Genomic DNA, 16656 nt, shown 5'->3' with positions numbered 1-16656 from the left:
TTCACAAATTAAGAAAAAGTGTATTTTTTCCTTGATAACAGTTAATTGGTAAAGTCACATAAAGCAACAGTTCTTTCATGGTAGATGCAGGGTTTAAGAGTTAGTTCCGTAAGTTGTCAAACTTGGCAAGATGTAGAGCGTGGATGTATCTGCCTGTAGGAAAATGAAAATACTGTTAGCTTCAGTAATCACCTATTTTTCTGAAGACGCATCCTTCACATGGGAACTACAGTGGTGTTTATACTTACGTTAAGAAAAATATAATGTATATGTTTTTTATCAACAATTTCAAGATGAGTAACAATGCGCACATCCCATTCTTTTAAACAACCTGACCAACGACACACATATCCACACATCACTGTAGAAAATAGACCCGTTTCAGTAGGTTTATATAAGGTGTTATAAAACACAGTCCTCATGATTCTCATAAAGAGCGTGGGGTCTTGTCACAACTAATCACTGATGCCATATTTATTATTATAGATATAACAACAAACATTGCATTTTAATATAGCATTTTTATATTTTTATACACCATGTTAGTTTGTGCTTTTGCTCATTACACACACATATATAAAATGCTGTATGTATAAATTGTTAGTAACTAGTTTTAAGGGTATTTCTGTAGATCTAAGGACCATCGTTATCTTCCCGTGAAATGTGTAATGATGTGATGTATTGCATAATTCACCTTGAGTCTTAATTTGCATACATATTCTTTTGTTACAATGTATCATAATTGTTACTTACTTGAAAGCATGGTTGGAATGAAACAGACGAGAGATAAATATTTAACATGAACTTTTTTCAAGTCAAGACATTAATTACAATCTTAACATAACACTTGCAAATTAATGGTCAACTGTACACAGAGAAAAAGTTGGAAAAAAAGAACAAAGGGATTGTATATATGAATCAAACCAAAAGAAAAAGAGACACATCAGCATTTAATGTCAACTGAATTGCAAACTAAAATGATCAAAACGACAGACTCACATTCAAGAATCAATAAAAACGTGGCTTTTTGCCAAAATGTAATAATAATAATAATATGGGACAGACAAAGACACACTTAAATTTCATAAATATGGATTTATTAATTCATAATTTTGTTATAGTTAGAAATGTTTGAGTCACTATTAGCCAGTATATGTCAGTTTATTTAGCAGCTTATTACATACTATTATTTGTTATATTATGCAGCAAATGTCAGTCATAGCACCTATCCACACAAAAGCAAATTTGACAGTCTCCCTAAAGAAATTGCTTGAGCATTCAAAAATATTAATTTTTTTAGACACATACATTTTTTTCTGTTTATCTGGCATCAGTTGTGGGCCACAAATAACTCCAATTATTTCGAGTTTCATGGTGTAAAAGCACTATGGTGTAAGCTTCTGGAACTGAAAAGCATAATTTCTAATGAGCACAGTGGAATTCATCAAGAAGGATTATCAGAGTACAGATTCATTTTCAGCTGGCCTTGAGATCACCCTTAATTTGAAAAACCTGACACGGTTAACTTGAAGATAATGTTAAGAGAATTTTCTTTTGCATCTTCAGTTTTTGATGTTGGTCAGAGTGGCAATACTCATGCAGTTTTTAAATATATACAGGCAGCGGTAAGCAGCCCACCACATAGGGCTACTATCGTTTTGTGCTTGAATGCTTTAGTGTTCATGGTTCCTTAATCTGGGAGGCACAGTGGCTTGGCAGATAGCATGACGGCCTCCTACGTACTGTTCTGCGGCATATCTCTTGTTTCCTCCTACAGTGCAAAGACATATGGTCAGGCTAATTGGTATCTCTAAATCGCCCATGGAGTGTGTGTCCCTTGTGATGGACTGGCGTTCCATCCAGGGTGTCCCCCAGCCTCATGCCCCCCCCCCCCCCACCCCAGGGATAGTCTCCTGTGACCCTGTCCAGGATTTGCAGCTGGAAGACGGATTCCTTGATTGAATATACCTTTTCGGTTCTGTTTGCAAATCAACCGAATGTGTCATGTCATCTGACCTTAATCTTAGCATCTGGGGCCTATATCACAAAGCGAGATTTGTTGGTTAACTAGATAACTTGTCAGATTTAAGGTACCACGGTTTAGATATACTTCATTGTCATTCACTTACATTTAGCCAGGACTACCTTAAATGTGACGGATTATCTGGCTAAGCAACAAACCCTACTTCGTGATGTATGCTCCAGGTTTTACACAATCCCATTATTATACAATGACAATAAAGCACTCTTAATCTGAAAAATATATATGTATATAATACTGCTTATGCATCCTTACATATAATATTGTTACTTTAGTAACACCTACAACTGCTTAACCACTCTCTGGATTAAACTTAGGCCTTCTTTACATCACACTGTCGTAAACATCTTGTAATTTGTTGGATGATTACAGATTCACACACTGTTCACTTTCCTATTATGCCACAAGCATTGTGACTATAATGCTCTTCATAACTATTCCAGGTGCAGAATGGCACTTTAGCTCCTCAACCACTTTGCCATCTGGAGTTCTGCTCAAAAGCATGCTGGTGATGTCACTGCTTGTCTTGGCATACAAATAAATAGTACAGACAAGGCAGAGCGAATAAGCAACACAACTTTATGAAAATGTTCACAGAAAATCAATTAGATTTATTTTTTAGAAAGAATTTATTGGGAAAATCTGCTCTGAAAGGCACCCTCCTGGTTTAGAGCTGATCTGCTTCATAATATTTGCATTAGAATTTTTTTTTTTTAATTGCTTAGAAAGGTCACATGCTGCCAGGATACACAGGTTACATGTGAAGATATCTGCACTGAAAAGAACTGAAAATATAATTAAACTAAAACAATAAATCTATGTGCTATTTATAATCAATTTGGAATATATATGTTAATCTTTTAGCATGCATTTTCTTATTTCAGTATTAATATGATCAAATTATGTTAACCTATTTTGAAGGACCCAATCAGTCAGAAAGTGAATGAATGTGAATAAGTACTGATAAACATATTAACACTCTTAGTTTTAAAGAAATATAAAGACATGCACACGTTATTTTCTACAACTGTGAAATTTCTGTAGAAAAATGTAGTTAGAAATAGTTAATACAAGAAATAATTTACATATTTCTTAGAAAGGTACAGATTTTAAGCCTTTAACAAAGGAATTGTATCATAAAACATAAAGGGAAATTGCCATGCCTTTCGTAAAAAATCATCCAGAACAAAGGTTTTATTTTTTTTCTTTAAGCTGAAGATTCCTTTAAGCAAAAGACTTCCTAAAATGACTCGAAGTTTTTTTTTAAATTAAAACTAAATTGGCTGTTTCAATATCTTTCCAGTAAGTTCACAACAACAGAAAAAGTGAGCAACAATAATGGCAATGAATTAGCCCATCTGATTTCAAGTTTCATGGATGGTACCCATCGCCAGTCCATCCAGTCAGTCTCACTATTAGATTAACATGTATTACATTTAAGGTGTTTCGCTATAAAGTGTCCATGAATCATCATGCTGGTGTATGTCTCCGGTCCATGTGTTCACAATGCAGTGAAGCTTGTTCGTACTCATCCAGGATTGCACTATATTCAAGACGTCTATATAATGAAAACAATGCACATGTAATGCAGAACAGAAGCAAGTACATTGCAAATCATACACTGTTCAAAGTGACACAATAGTGACGTTAAATATCAGAGTGGGAACATGGTGCTTTAAAAAAGGACAGAGAAATGGTTAGGAAAATGTGGATTTAACAAGGGAGAAACAAAAATGAAAGCATTAAAGCATATAAGCTGTTAAAAATCCAGTTGAGATTAATATATAACTGAAAATGTAACATTTTAATACTAAAGATTTAATATTAAATTTAGCAATTTCAAATTATTTTCAAAAACTGACTGGTAACTAGGGCCAATTGCAATGAATATCAGAAATACAGCTGCAGGTTTGTGTGGTATGTGCCGATTATCTGATCTGTTATTAATCTTTATGTACTCTACCCATACCAATACCAAACTGTTCAATTTTAACATGAAGTGACTGTATAATTGAAAAATTTGGGTTCACATTATCATGCATAAGGATATGAAATTCACCTGTGGACATAAGTGCAATTCATGCTGTCAAGTTACGGTCCCCATGAAAAGCTTATAATGGGAACTGTGAGAATGTTGAAGTCATTCCCACTGAACAGCCTCCCACGGCTGATAATATTGAATTAGAGCGATTTATAGTCAGTGCTATAGTCATTTTTGAGGTTAACAAGTATAAGTCAATTTAAAGCAGCCACCATGCAATCCATATGTATTAATATTACCCCTGCACTTAGACACCTGTTTCATTTATCCCTTATGACTGGCACATTCCCTGCCACATAAGCAGGCTCGGGAAACACCACTGTTTAATAAACCTCCACTCAATCCTTCACGGATTGTATTGGTCAGTCTCCCTCCTCTCATTCTTTTCCAAAACTTGTAAATGTACTATCCTCAGTCATATCTCTGAATTTCTGATAAAGAACCTCCTGGACCCACTTCAGCCAGGCTTCAGACATGGACACTCAACTGAGACTCTGCCGTTGTCACTGCTGTAGACACGGACAGCTGCAAGAGCTGCATCCCAGTCAACCGTCCTGATGCTGCTTGACCTCTCTGTGACATTTGACATAGTTAATCACCTAATCATCCTGGCCACCCTTTCTCAGTTTGGCATTATGGGGACTGTTCTGTGCTGGTTTGACTCATGCCTGTCAGACAGATCATTCCAAGTGGTTTGGGGCAAAGAGGTATCCAAATCACATCAGGTAACAACCGGTGTTCTCCAAGGCTCTGTCCTTGGTCCTCTTTTCTTTTCTCTTTAAATTACTTGTCTAGGTCATCCGGTCCCATGGCTTCTCCTACCACTACTACACTGACATCCACACCTACTTGACCTTCTCACCTGGTGACACCATGGTGTCTGCCAGGATCTCTGCATGCTTGGCTGACATCGCAGCTTGGATGAGGGACCACCAACTTTATTTTTACATCTCCAAGACTAAGTCTTCCTACCAGTTCTACCATCTATCACAACATCCACACCCTCTTCACCAAGGTCTCCTAAGAACCTAGGGGTAACGACAGATGATCATTTGAGGATATAACAGTGGTCTCCCAATCTTGCAGATTTACCTGGTATAGCATTAGGAAGATTAGACTTTTCTGTCTAAGTATGCAGCTCAGCTTTTACTTCAGACATTTGTTACCTCACGGCTTGATTATTGCAACTCTCCAAAAGCAAGCCTACCATCTTGTGCTGCTAGACCACTATAGATTAACATGCCAAACCCCTCCTTGTCTCTTTTCACTGACTCCCTATTGGAACTTGCATCAAGTTTGAGTCCTAGGTGCTAGCTGAAAGGTCCGTCAATGGACAAGCACCCTCCTATGTCCCATCTCGCCTCCTTCGGTCAGCAAACTAATGCCACATGAAGTTTCACTCCAGATAGTTCTTGTGTGGTTCTCTGATGGTGGAGTGAGCTGCCGAACCCTGTCCGGTCATCAGACTCCCTCTCCACCTTCAATAAACACTTCAATACCCATCTGTTCCATGAATTCCTCAACTAACTTGATGCCTCTTTATGTTCATTGAATACTCTTATGTTGCACTTCTGACCCTTAAATATTAGTCCTATTGTCGTATTAGGTTCTTACTTTGTTAATGGCTGTTGTGTAGCTCCTGCTGCAATACCGCCTACACTTGTACCTAGAACTGGACATTAATAGGAGTCTATCTGCAGTTATATTTGCAATGTGCTATTTGCCTTGCTTGAATGTTGCTTTGGACAAAAGTGTCTGCTAAAGAAGCATATAGCCACATATTATTATGGCTTTGAACCCCCGCAAAATGATTTTTACTGATCAGACACAAAGCCACATAATAAAATGACCCAGCCTTGAAGGTTTGTGTAGCACCAGAGCCGTGTGTACCTTTTCCTGTTCCACCACAAATCATTCATCTCAAGAGCTGTGTGGTAATTAGCACAAGGAGTTGAATGAGGTGTATTAAATGAGAGGAAACCCAAAATGTGTAGAGCTCCGGCCCCCCCAAGACTGGAGTTTAACAGCCCTGGTTTAGCGGCTTGGCAAAATTTATGGGAGACCCCAGTCCGCAAAATCTACAACGGGAGATCCCCCATTGGTTGGCGAAAATTTACCTAGAGGTCTATCAGTAAGGCTGCTGGACCGCCCACAAAAATTATTTCTGGCTATAGGCCTGCCGCTGCAAAATATGTAAATATAACTCTAGACAACTGGGAGAGACTTGAAATTTGTTCCATTTGAGAAGCACACCAACCCTACCTAAGACTCAATAGAGGGATGGTGAACTTTCTGGAATTTATGCCCTTGTTGAGAAAGCACTAAGGAAATGTGTGCTTATGTCAGATCTCAGGATGTGAATATAACAGATGTTGCACTTCATTGCAAAATTTCAGCTTGAATGGCCGGGTGGGGAAAAAAGTGGACACCGGTCGAAGTCTTGTTTCTTTCTGTTTTTGGTTTTATTCTAAGAAGAAGAAGAACAAAATAATATCTTCAATTATTTTTACCACTGTAGCTGCAATACACTTGATTCCCTCACCAGAGAAATCAGGTTCCCGCTGGCTAGCTCAAGGGGACCTGTCTCTCAAACATAAGCCAGTCATACTAACACTGCTCATTGCAAGTGGCCCCTATAGATTACAAAAGATCATAATCATTGTATTGTATTATTCACAGACCCAATTAATTTTAGATCATGGAAGCAAAATTAATTTAAAAACTATTACTGATTACATTATGAATAAAGATGACTGAAGTATAACATGACACAAAGTGTTACGTGGAATTTATGCATAATATTAGCAAATACTGTTAACTGACTGTCGTCTGCATCAGCGCAAACATAAAAAAGGGCGTTCTCCTTAGATGAAAATATCTACCAAATGTTAAAATTTATGCATATGGATAAACAAAAATCAAACATTCAGTGACTCAAGACACACAAGCAAAAACTACAAGGACAGAAATAATATGCAAACCTACCAACAAATATGGCTGGTAAACAAATCATTGAAATGGAAATTAATTTACAACACAAACAGAAACCATTTGCCAGTAGTGAGAAGCACCCACATTTAGGATAAATCAAGTGTGGCAGCATATGTGGACTTACACTGAATTACAATGATTTGACAAAACAGGGGGATGGGTCCATGTACTGAGTCCTTACCTTGAGACTGTCTCTTAGACCCTAGTTGTGTTGTACTCGGATTCATGTTTGCTTAGTGACCCAATGAGGCAGAACCTGCAATGTCACGGCTTTTTCATTTAATATCACACTCTTTTTTGCATAGACAGAAAAGTTCACGCATACATACTGTAAACGCAGCACACTGGATCTGAAATGTGAAATTTTAAAACATGTACATGCAAAAATGAAAGGACTATGCGTTTCTTTTCTGCAAATATAGGTAAACCAAACATATAAAACAACTGTGTAATGCATGTATACACATCAAACATATGCATGCATGACAGTTATATAGGGCATGTTGTATGAATTGTATGCATCTTTGATATAACCACTTGTTCTTGTAAACACTTAATCCTCACAAGCAAAGTGCAGTGATACAATAAAATATATTTTTTGTAAAAACAGGTTCATGCCATAAAACACTGCTTTACTGATTAGAAACAAATACTTAAATTTGTCAATTTCATATATTGTATATGATTTTATTACTTTTCTAATCTGTTTCTACAATGCTTCGGTTTATTTCAAAAAGTGCTATTATTCTTCAATCAAATGACAAGCCCTTTAGTTCCAAGTACTCAGAACATTAATGTATTTAAACAATAATCTTAAAGTGATCCTTCAAACAGTCCAAAAGAAGAAGGATCCAGCATCCTTGGCAGGGGGTGTTGGTGTTAGCCCTTAGCAATCCCCATGCACCACAGAATGGAAAATGGCGTATCTTTATGGACAACGTTTTCCTATGTTATTTTTATGCAAAGATTGTTTTTTTTTTTTTAATCGGTAGCCCAGGATGGGATTGGCTGGTCTGGATTGGTGCTGGGACAAAGCATGCAGTCATGTTCAAACAAACTCAAACAACATGTCACCGTTCGTCAGCTGGCCAGAGCAACGGCATCACCAGCCTGAGCCAACCCCGACATGAATGACACAGAGGTTGTAATGAAAGACGGAGAAATAAAAGTTTAAAAATAAATAGATAAATAAAAGTAAAACGGCTGAAGGCAAAAAAATAAAATAAAACGGGGGAAAAAATAAATAAAAGGAACAAATACATGTTTGGGTATTAAAGTGTTCCGAGTGATAGTCTTCATCAAAAATCAATGGATACTGACCGCTGCACTCCTTTATCGTGTCGGGATAGCCTGTGGCTTGTGGTCGGCACTTCTTCCATGTCATCGTCCGGGTCGCAGCCGTCGGTGGCGTCTTGCGAGTAGCTGTGCTTCATCACCAGGATGCTCCTGCGATTGGTGGGCGGGATCAGGGGTCTGACCGGCTGCGGCTGGATCTCCGTCAGGATGGTGGCTTCCCGCGTGCTGAGGTTACTGCGGCTGCCCTTGACGCTGGACAGCTGGGATCCACAGTGATGGTCGTGAATACATCGGGAGGAGGAGCGCCTGAGTTTATGGTAGGTCTCCAGGTCATCGGCCAGGTCCACCAGCTCGGCGGAGGCTGCGGCGCTGCGCAACGTGCACAGTTCGTAGTGTGGGGGCTCAAAGACCTCCTGAAACATAGTCGGGTCGAAGTCGTCTCTCCTGATTATGTACTTTTTGCGAGGCTGTTTTATTTGAACTATGACGGAGACGATAAGTAGGATAATCACGATACAACAGGTGACTCCGATTATCGTCCCGTTCGTGTTGTTGAGGTTGTCCAGAATGTTAGCTTTCCTCTTCTCTGCATGATACAAAAACAAAGAATTAAGGGTGTGACTAACAAGACAACGTTCCGAGACGTACAGCTGTTTTAAAATGGCTGGGAAATGGGGATCTTGAACGTCTCTTTGGGGAAGAGACTGGTATTTGTGAATAAGTCTCGGCATAATGACGGGTGTTGATTTGGTCTGGGCCACTGGGAAGCAAATGGTTGTGTTCAGAGGTATTTTCAGAGCAGGGAACACAAACCATCTGAAACAATGAGAATGGATGTGAGAACAAGTGCCGAGGGCTACCATATAAAATTCGAGACAAACAGAGGAAAACAATGCAGCCAAAAAAAACGTAACTGGGAAACGCTGACTCTAGCGAATTGTCGTTTCCGGCCACCTGCGCGCCTTCTCCTGTGTGAAGAACAGGCCCACAACGGTGTAACCATTCTTGGAAATTGGAGCTATAATTCATTTAGCTTATGGTGACACGGAAATACAAGTGCAAAGTTTGCAGCTAGGATTTCATCATCACAGAGGCTACTTTGCACTAAAAAAACACAGGCTTTATCTGCAATTCTATATGGAAACCATGCATATTCGTAGTCAAAGGCGTGTCTCCTTTTTCATGCGGGTGAAAGACGGAAACATGCTAGATACGGCTTTGACACACAGGTAGACCCACCGGGACTCGCCATCCTGGTGGATCTGCCGCTGCCAGCTTCTGTGTGGTGTGAAGGGTGTCAGAATCGCCGAATGGAAACCAGCGGACTCACCTTTGCAGTGATTCTCATCCCAGGGGTAGACACAGTTCTGCACCCCATTGCACACCAGAGAGTTGTTGATGCACATATTACTGTGGCAGAAAAAAGTGTCTGCTTCACACGGGGCTAAAGGAAAAAATAATACAAGGCAATCCCAAATAAGCAACATAGACGTTGCATTCTCAGCAGTGTGGCTTGCAAGCCAAACAGAGTGAGGGTATTATGATAATTACCGGAAAATAACAACTGGCTGAGGTCCACGCAAATCATCATGAACTAAAATGCATGTTTGTGGCGTTTTGTAATATGGCTAATAGCGGACGTGAATTTACATATAACCTCTGGAAGGCGGGCAGTCAGAAAGTCACCGTGTCTGTTCGGCAATCATTACACGTCTTTCACGTTTTGATAACACCATTAGAAAAACCAATGCCAGTCAAATCACCATGATTATCGGAATGAAAAGAAATCGGACTTTTCCTATGGTAAATTAACCATAATTAATCATACGTTTCACTTTAATACTCACTTTGGCTATAGGTGCACTACTCTTTGAAAGGCATGATGTAATAATCATACTTAACAATGATTTGGGATTTAAAACAGATTGCTTTGTGCGAAATCTCAGCCGGAAAAATGTTTAATGTTCATAACCTAATTTTAACAGAAGAGATGCGACCCAGATGTGATCGGACAAAGTTTTCCGTAGAAGGCTATCAGAAAGAAAAACGGCTGAAATTCGAGAGCCTGCAGTCATCTTGTAATTAAAAATCAAGGTCACTTTTACTGGGGAGGCAACTCCCCCTCAATCACACATGATACTAAAGACGTTCATCCATGCCCAAAGTATAACGTCATTTGCTACTGCGATGTTCAAAGTCCTAATGTCATAAGCAAATATCGATTGGGAGCGCCAACATTTCTTTCATTCTCAAACGCACCACATTACTATGCTTCACCCCCTCAGAACTCAAGGTTGTGCAGAATAGCTACAGTGATGTAGTTTACTCCACAGCAATCTCAGGTGAATAATAACACTAGCGATGTTGGGATGAGTCATCACTCTACTCGCTGAACTAATACGCCACTGTCTCTAAATCAACCTGGGGTCATTACATCCCATCACCACTAGGTGGTACCCTAGCACTCCATAACGAAAGATCTCACTTAACTCTCTCTTAATTGAGAAACGGAACTGGACTAATCTCCACTGAGACTCATTCTTTCATACTATAGTTTATTATTGGCATTAAGCTCGCATTAAAAAGATCCCAAAACAACTAGCTGTGTGAATCAAGTTATAATTGACAATAAGGCAAAATATCAGTGTTTCTAACAGGTACTGATTTGTTGTCATCTTCCCTTGATGTAAACATAGTCACAAATAAATGGCACCATATCAGAATGCAATTCACTCGGGTAAAATAAAAACATGACTTCTTCAAACCAAACAACAGGCGTGTCAGACAGAAATATTCCAGGGAATTACATATGAAGCATTTCAAATTCCTTCAATTGAAAGTTTTACAGGAAATGCTTCTAAGAATATCTGTCTTTACAGTATCTGTGATAAAGATAGAGCTGATTAACCCCCCCCCCCCCTCCCCCCAGATGCTGCCCCTTCCCTTCTCCATAGACAGTGCTGATGGTCTTAACCTGCCTGGGGTAAGGGCTGATTATGCAGGGGTTTCCTGGGCAACAGCACATCCTGAGCTGACGGACTGCGCAGAGCGCATGGCGCAGATGGGCTTCAGAAGCGGCCGCTGCAGTTTGTGAAGGCTCGCGAAACCCCGATTAAAGCCTGTCTGTTCCTCAACCAAAGCTCCATCTGCTTGGACTCGCATAGCCCATTATGATGTCCCTGTGCGTGCGCTGGCCAGCGCCGGCCTGCCATTAATGCCCGTCTTCAGATCATTTCACGTTAATTTAACGGTGCCTCAGAGAAGCACGATATGGGTGCAGGCTAGTCCAGCGAATGTGGAGTGTAAGGAATTAGAACACCAGAAAAGAATTACGAAAAGGCTAGCCCGACTGCCTGCTCATTGTTTTCTCCTATCTTTTTCCCGCCAAAATTTGTGTGGTTTGCCTTTGCAGCCTTAGGACCGCTGGTTCCACGGCCCGATCTCTGATGGTGGCACTCTGCCAACCGGGCTGCTTCGTATCGTGGGGCGAATCTCCACCCATCCCCTCCCCCACAGCATCCTCGCCCTAGAGCACAGAATAATGTCCGGTGCTTCAATCTCTCAGTAGGGCCACAGAAATTCCCTGGCATATACGCCAACCTAGATGAAAGATTCCAGATAGCTCTTGGACATTTTTGCTCATTAATTAATGAAGGACTCTAGAGAAACGGCAATGTTTGAAATAAGCTGTACTGTTATTGTGAAGCGATAAGTTTCTTCAAGGTGAATCAAAAAAAGGACTAAGAGGCCTGTGATGCGGGTGACAGTTTCTGAGTTCAGTACCTCAACGCTGCTATAAAAGTGTCCATGTTTGTTACCTAATCACTGCTATGAAAGTTTAGAATTACCTCTCTTTAATCAAAATACAGTGTTAGAAAATACAAATGAATTAGATATTCTCTTGCGTCAAATCCTCAAAAACCTGCTAACTAAATACAGTCATCCATCAACTTTCGTCCTTGTGTCTGATCGTACTTAGGTCCGAGGTCCCGTAAGAGCCTTAATAAAACTTATGTAGAGACGTCAGAAGCAGGCATAGTGGACGTTAGTGGATGTACAGTATGTCACCATGTGTGGAGCATGTGGCAAGAACCAAAATAAACCAACCGCACTGCTGGTATAGAGCTTTAGTTACGTTTGTGCGATATTGTATCTCATGTTGTACAGTATATTTGACCTCTCCTCTATAATCATCGCGGTACATCCAGATTGACTTACGTCCTCAATTTCAGAATGTAACCTATACTTCTATTTCATTGTTTTGTGTACTGAAGCCCATGAACCTCAGCTCTCCAAACAAATAAAGAAAATGAATGAATTAATCTTTAATGCCTCACTTCAGTCTATGATTTATCTTTTTTCATTGTTACCCTAAGATTGTCTTTTCTGAGGCCTCAACTGGAAACTGAATTCCTTGTTCAATGTGATCAACTGCTTGGAAGGAGAACGGGAGAGGGTTTCCTTACGCTCCTGAAAAGTGGTAAAAAGGATGCGGAACCGGGTCTTGCGGCTTCCCTCGTCGGCCCACATGCGGATCACGCCCAGCGCTGATGCCAGCGTCATGTCGTTGGCCACCGTGCTGCAGAACTTGCTCTTCAGGTCCTCTACGGAGCCGCTGCCGTCGTACACCGCCACGAAGTTGCGCTTGCACTCATTCGAGTTCTGCATCTCGTAATCGAGGAACCGCAAGTAGATCTGCAAGGGCAGAGAGGGAACCGGTGATGGAGATGATTCAGGATCACCAGCGGCGGGTACATGTCTCCGTTTGGCCGCATGCGGGAGACTAAGGCTGGAAGCCCGGGTGTTCGGTGCAACAATTTATAGAATAGTAATAATAATTGATACTTTATTGGTCCCCATGAGGAAATTCTCTTTACTCCTCCTCCTCCTCCTTGCGCTCTGTAGGTGAGATCAAGCTGGCTGCCAAGGGCAGCCACCCATAGCAGGACCTACAGAGGCGGGGCTCAAGGGCCCAAGGATGTGCTGAGGCTGAGCTTGAACCAGTGATCTGCCAATCGCAGGCACAGAGGCTTAGCCCACTGAGCCACACACTGCCCCCATTTATGAATTTAACATCTCTTGTATTCCTTAGTGGAAGCTTACCAGCTTTAGTGGTGAGTTTCACTAGTTTACCATTTTAAGGAGTGGATCTTGTATTGGTGGCCTAGGTTGCATTTATTTTTGACATTTATTCCATTTATCCCATTTCACTTGACATTTGCGCCATTTGATGCTAGAAATATAATTTTAGTGAGGTAGAGAGGTTGTTGTTGGGGTATCGTGACCCAGAACAGGTGATAATAGCCGCCTAGGGGTAGCGAGTTCCTAGAGCAAATATCCTATGACTATGGTTGGAGGACATGAGGGGCAGGATGGTTTTGATGACTGGACTAGTGTTGGCACCATTTGAAGGGTAATTAGTTGGTTAACAGAAAAATAACAATCATGGGTTGTGGAATTGACATTTTTTTCTCATCAAGTCACTGGCTTTCTGGAGCTCAGATGTTTTCAACTTCCACAATGAAAACGGGGATGCAAATTGCCAAAGTCTCCCAGAGACCAGGGGTCCATTTTAAGGTGTGCCTCATATATAAGGCAGTGGATTTTACAATCAAATGATGCTTTATTTGCCATTTGCATGAGTACAGGTACATTGGAATGCTTCCTTTCACATATCCCATCCTTGCTGTCCTATGACACATACAAATGCAAATATAGAGATGAGAGCGAAGCTGGGGGTCAGCCGTTTAATCGGCACCTGTAGTCCATTTTTTTTTTGGGGGGGGGGGGGGGTCAAGGGTTCAAGGGTCTTGTGCAAGGACCCAACAGATGTGACTATTCTACCAAGGATGGGATTTGAACCGGTAACCTCTCAGATAATATGTACAGGAGCCTAACCTGCTGAGTCACACGCCACTCACACCTTTGGTGAATCATCCAAAATACAGCTTTCACTGCAGGAAACATGTTTTTTATCCCTCGCTGTTTAAATATATAAAAAGCTTCATGTGATGTGTTTACAGTCTTAAGGTCTGTGGTGATGACAGCCTTATCTCGAGGTCTCCAACGCAAGGTGATGGCGAGGAAATACAAGGCTTTAATTTCGGCATGACGAATAGCACGGGGCATCGTGAGGCGAGACTAATGGCCCACAGAATGTCAGTCAGGCTTCAAGGGGATCCTAGCGAGGTGCATGTGTCTGTTTAAAAGCGGCATCCGCATTGCCTTCCTGCACGCCACGCCCCCGGATGTTACGAATGGCCCTCTCCTCAGAAACCCAGCGTTTCATTACTGAATGCTCCATTTCCATCACAGCGTGTCAATGCCGGGGGCGATGCGGGACGGGGGGGGGGGGGTGTATCTGACAGGACAAATTGGCCACATGTGAGCTCACGATTCTCAAGTCAAACGCTTCCTGGAGAAATGACATACGTAAATTTCCAACAAGCTGTTTCACACACTTGCCACTCAACTCGCTAACACCATCCGTACCGTCCCATTGTGGGAGGTGGGATTAGTGGACCTTTAAGAAAAACGACAATAATGAAACAGGACAGGAAAGAGACCTAATGCGGACCAAATGAGTACAATGCATCTTTCCTTTCTGTGCCATCTTGTGTTCAGATTGCTGGCTCGCTGAGAAACCTGGCCAGCTCTGGACTGATCCTCACAGCACTGAGACAGAATGCATCTGAAAACGTGATGAGTACATCCAAATTGCAACGATTACCAGTATAATTAACGGAGACGGAAGAAGGGAAAGAAAAAACAGCAGCCATTGTTTCTTCCTCTACCACAAACGTGAGGTTCTCTGGGAGGTCGGTGTGCGTGGGACTGCGATTGGGATGCAGTTGTTGTGTCTTCGCCGCAGTACGAAGCCACGGATGAATCTTCAAAAGAAGATCTGTCTCGCAGAGATGACTAACAGGCTCCTCACAGAGGGAAAACGATCGCGAAGAGTTTAGAACTCCAGGCTTAGCATGTGCTGCCCATTGTCATCAGGCTTTTTCCCAGAATTCTCAGCGATTACTACTGCAGCGATGGGCCTGCTTTGTGTGGAGTAAAGCCTGCCACTTGCAGAAGCAGTTTACTGCCACAGAACTTGTAGGGGTGTGCCGAGCCATTTAAGAAAGTTTCCCGCCACATTTCGCAATGAATACAGATGCTCTCATAAAATATTTACAGCTATTTCTGCAAAGACACACAAAAATCCACCAATCTACATTAATTTCCAATTAGTTTACAACATACTCTGTAAAGTGTGCTAAACTGGAGCTGCTGCTGGGATCAGCAAAGTACGATGAGGGATGAAGGATGAGCTCCTGGAGTGAGATGGAACGGTTTTTCATTTAGGGGTCAAAGCAGAGACGCGGGAGAGAGCTGTGAGGAACGAGGTCAATTAAAAAGTTTAGCCTTGACAGCGAGTGTTTCTAAGGCAGGGTAAATAAGAGTGTGGGGGCAAGGTGTTACTTTCCCTCTTCTGCTATAATTTTGCGGTAATGCCCACCCCCTCCAGCAGCTTCTAGCGGCCATTAAAAAAATGACGTCCTCCAAAGCCTCGGATCTGGTGAGGAGCCACCTGGAAGTATCATCCAGCCTTTCGTCCTTCGGGGCCCTGGCAGTATCAGCCACAACCCATAGCCACTCAAACGCCCTATGCTAACATATCCCATTGGATGGAGGTACTTTTTCTGTAACTACGCCCCCTTAGGGCCGGTCGAAGCATTCCATACCTAGCACCTCTGCAAATTCCAGAGACTTCGCTTGATTGTCCAAGTATGTTTTAATTAGATTCTTCTTTAATTTGTTTATTTATTTTCTGCAGGAGCTCTGAATTTATCTCCCAGATATATATCTCCCAAGTATATATCTTCCAAGAATATATCTCCCAAGTATATATCTCCCATGAATATATCTCCCAAGAATATATCTCCCAGGCTCTTCTTGGTAGGATGGGAACCATGGACCATGGGATGCATCTGAATGGGGGCAGGCCGGGGGGGGGTAGAGCATAAAGTTATGTCTGTTCGCTTTTGAGAAACTTAGATACATAACATAAGCTTTTTTTTCAAATAAAGTTGTATTGATTCCCATTAAATTAGTTGAAGCAATTTTTTTGTTCATCACTGCATTCTTAATGATCCAAAAGTTGCGCTCTGATTCCATGGTCCATGGCAGCAGCTTATAGATAGACCGCATGTTACTATAGTTTAAATCTTTTTACTCTGGGTCCACGACGTGTTTGAGGTGCAGATCACATCGTCACTGCACTGACTAATTTGTACCC

At 41.4% G+C, this 16656-nt stretch overlaps 1 protein-coding gene across 3 annotated transcripts in view; it reads right to left on the bottom strand.

Annotated features, from left to right (window-relative positions):
- Window positions 1-16656, bottom strand: part of neto1l (neuropilin (NRP) and tolloid (TLL)-like 1, like) — a 67812-nt gene continuing 51156 nt past the window's right edge. The window contains exons 7-11 of one of the 3 annotated variants that reach the window (XM_072699783.1): window positions 12836-13064; window positions 9700-9813; window positions 8394-8955; window positions 7255-7329; window positions 1-3599 (exon numbers count right to left, since the gene is read on the bottom strand). In XM_072699783.1, coding sequence (XP_072555884.1) covers window positions 7269-7329; window positions 8394-8955; window positions 9700-9813; window positions 12836-13064 — 966 coding nt within the window. In that variant the 3' untranslated portion in view covers window positions 1-3599; window positions 7255-7268. The remainder of the gene's footprint in view (window positions 3600-7254; window positions 7330-8393; window positions 8956-9699; window positions 9814-12835; window positions 13065-16656) is intronic. The other 2 variants (XM_072699784.1, XM_072699785.1) reach the window with 2 other exon arrangements.

Source organism: Paramormyrops kingsleyae, chromosome 15 (genome assembly GCF_048594095.1).
Source record: "Paramormyrops kingsleyae isolate MSU_618 chromosome 15, PKINGS_0.4, whole genome shotgun sequence".
Classification (NCBI taxonomy): domain Eukaryota; kingdom Metazoa; phylum Chordata; class Actinopteri; order Osteoglossiformes; family Mormyridae; genus Paramormyrops; species Paramormyrops kingsleyae.
This window is presented reverse-complemented; position numbering and strand designations above follow the sequence as displayed.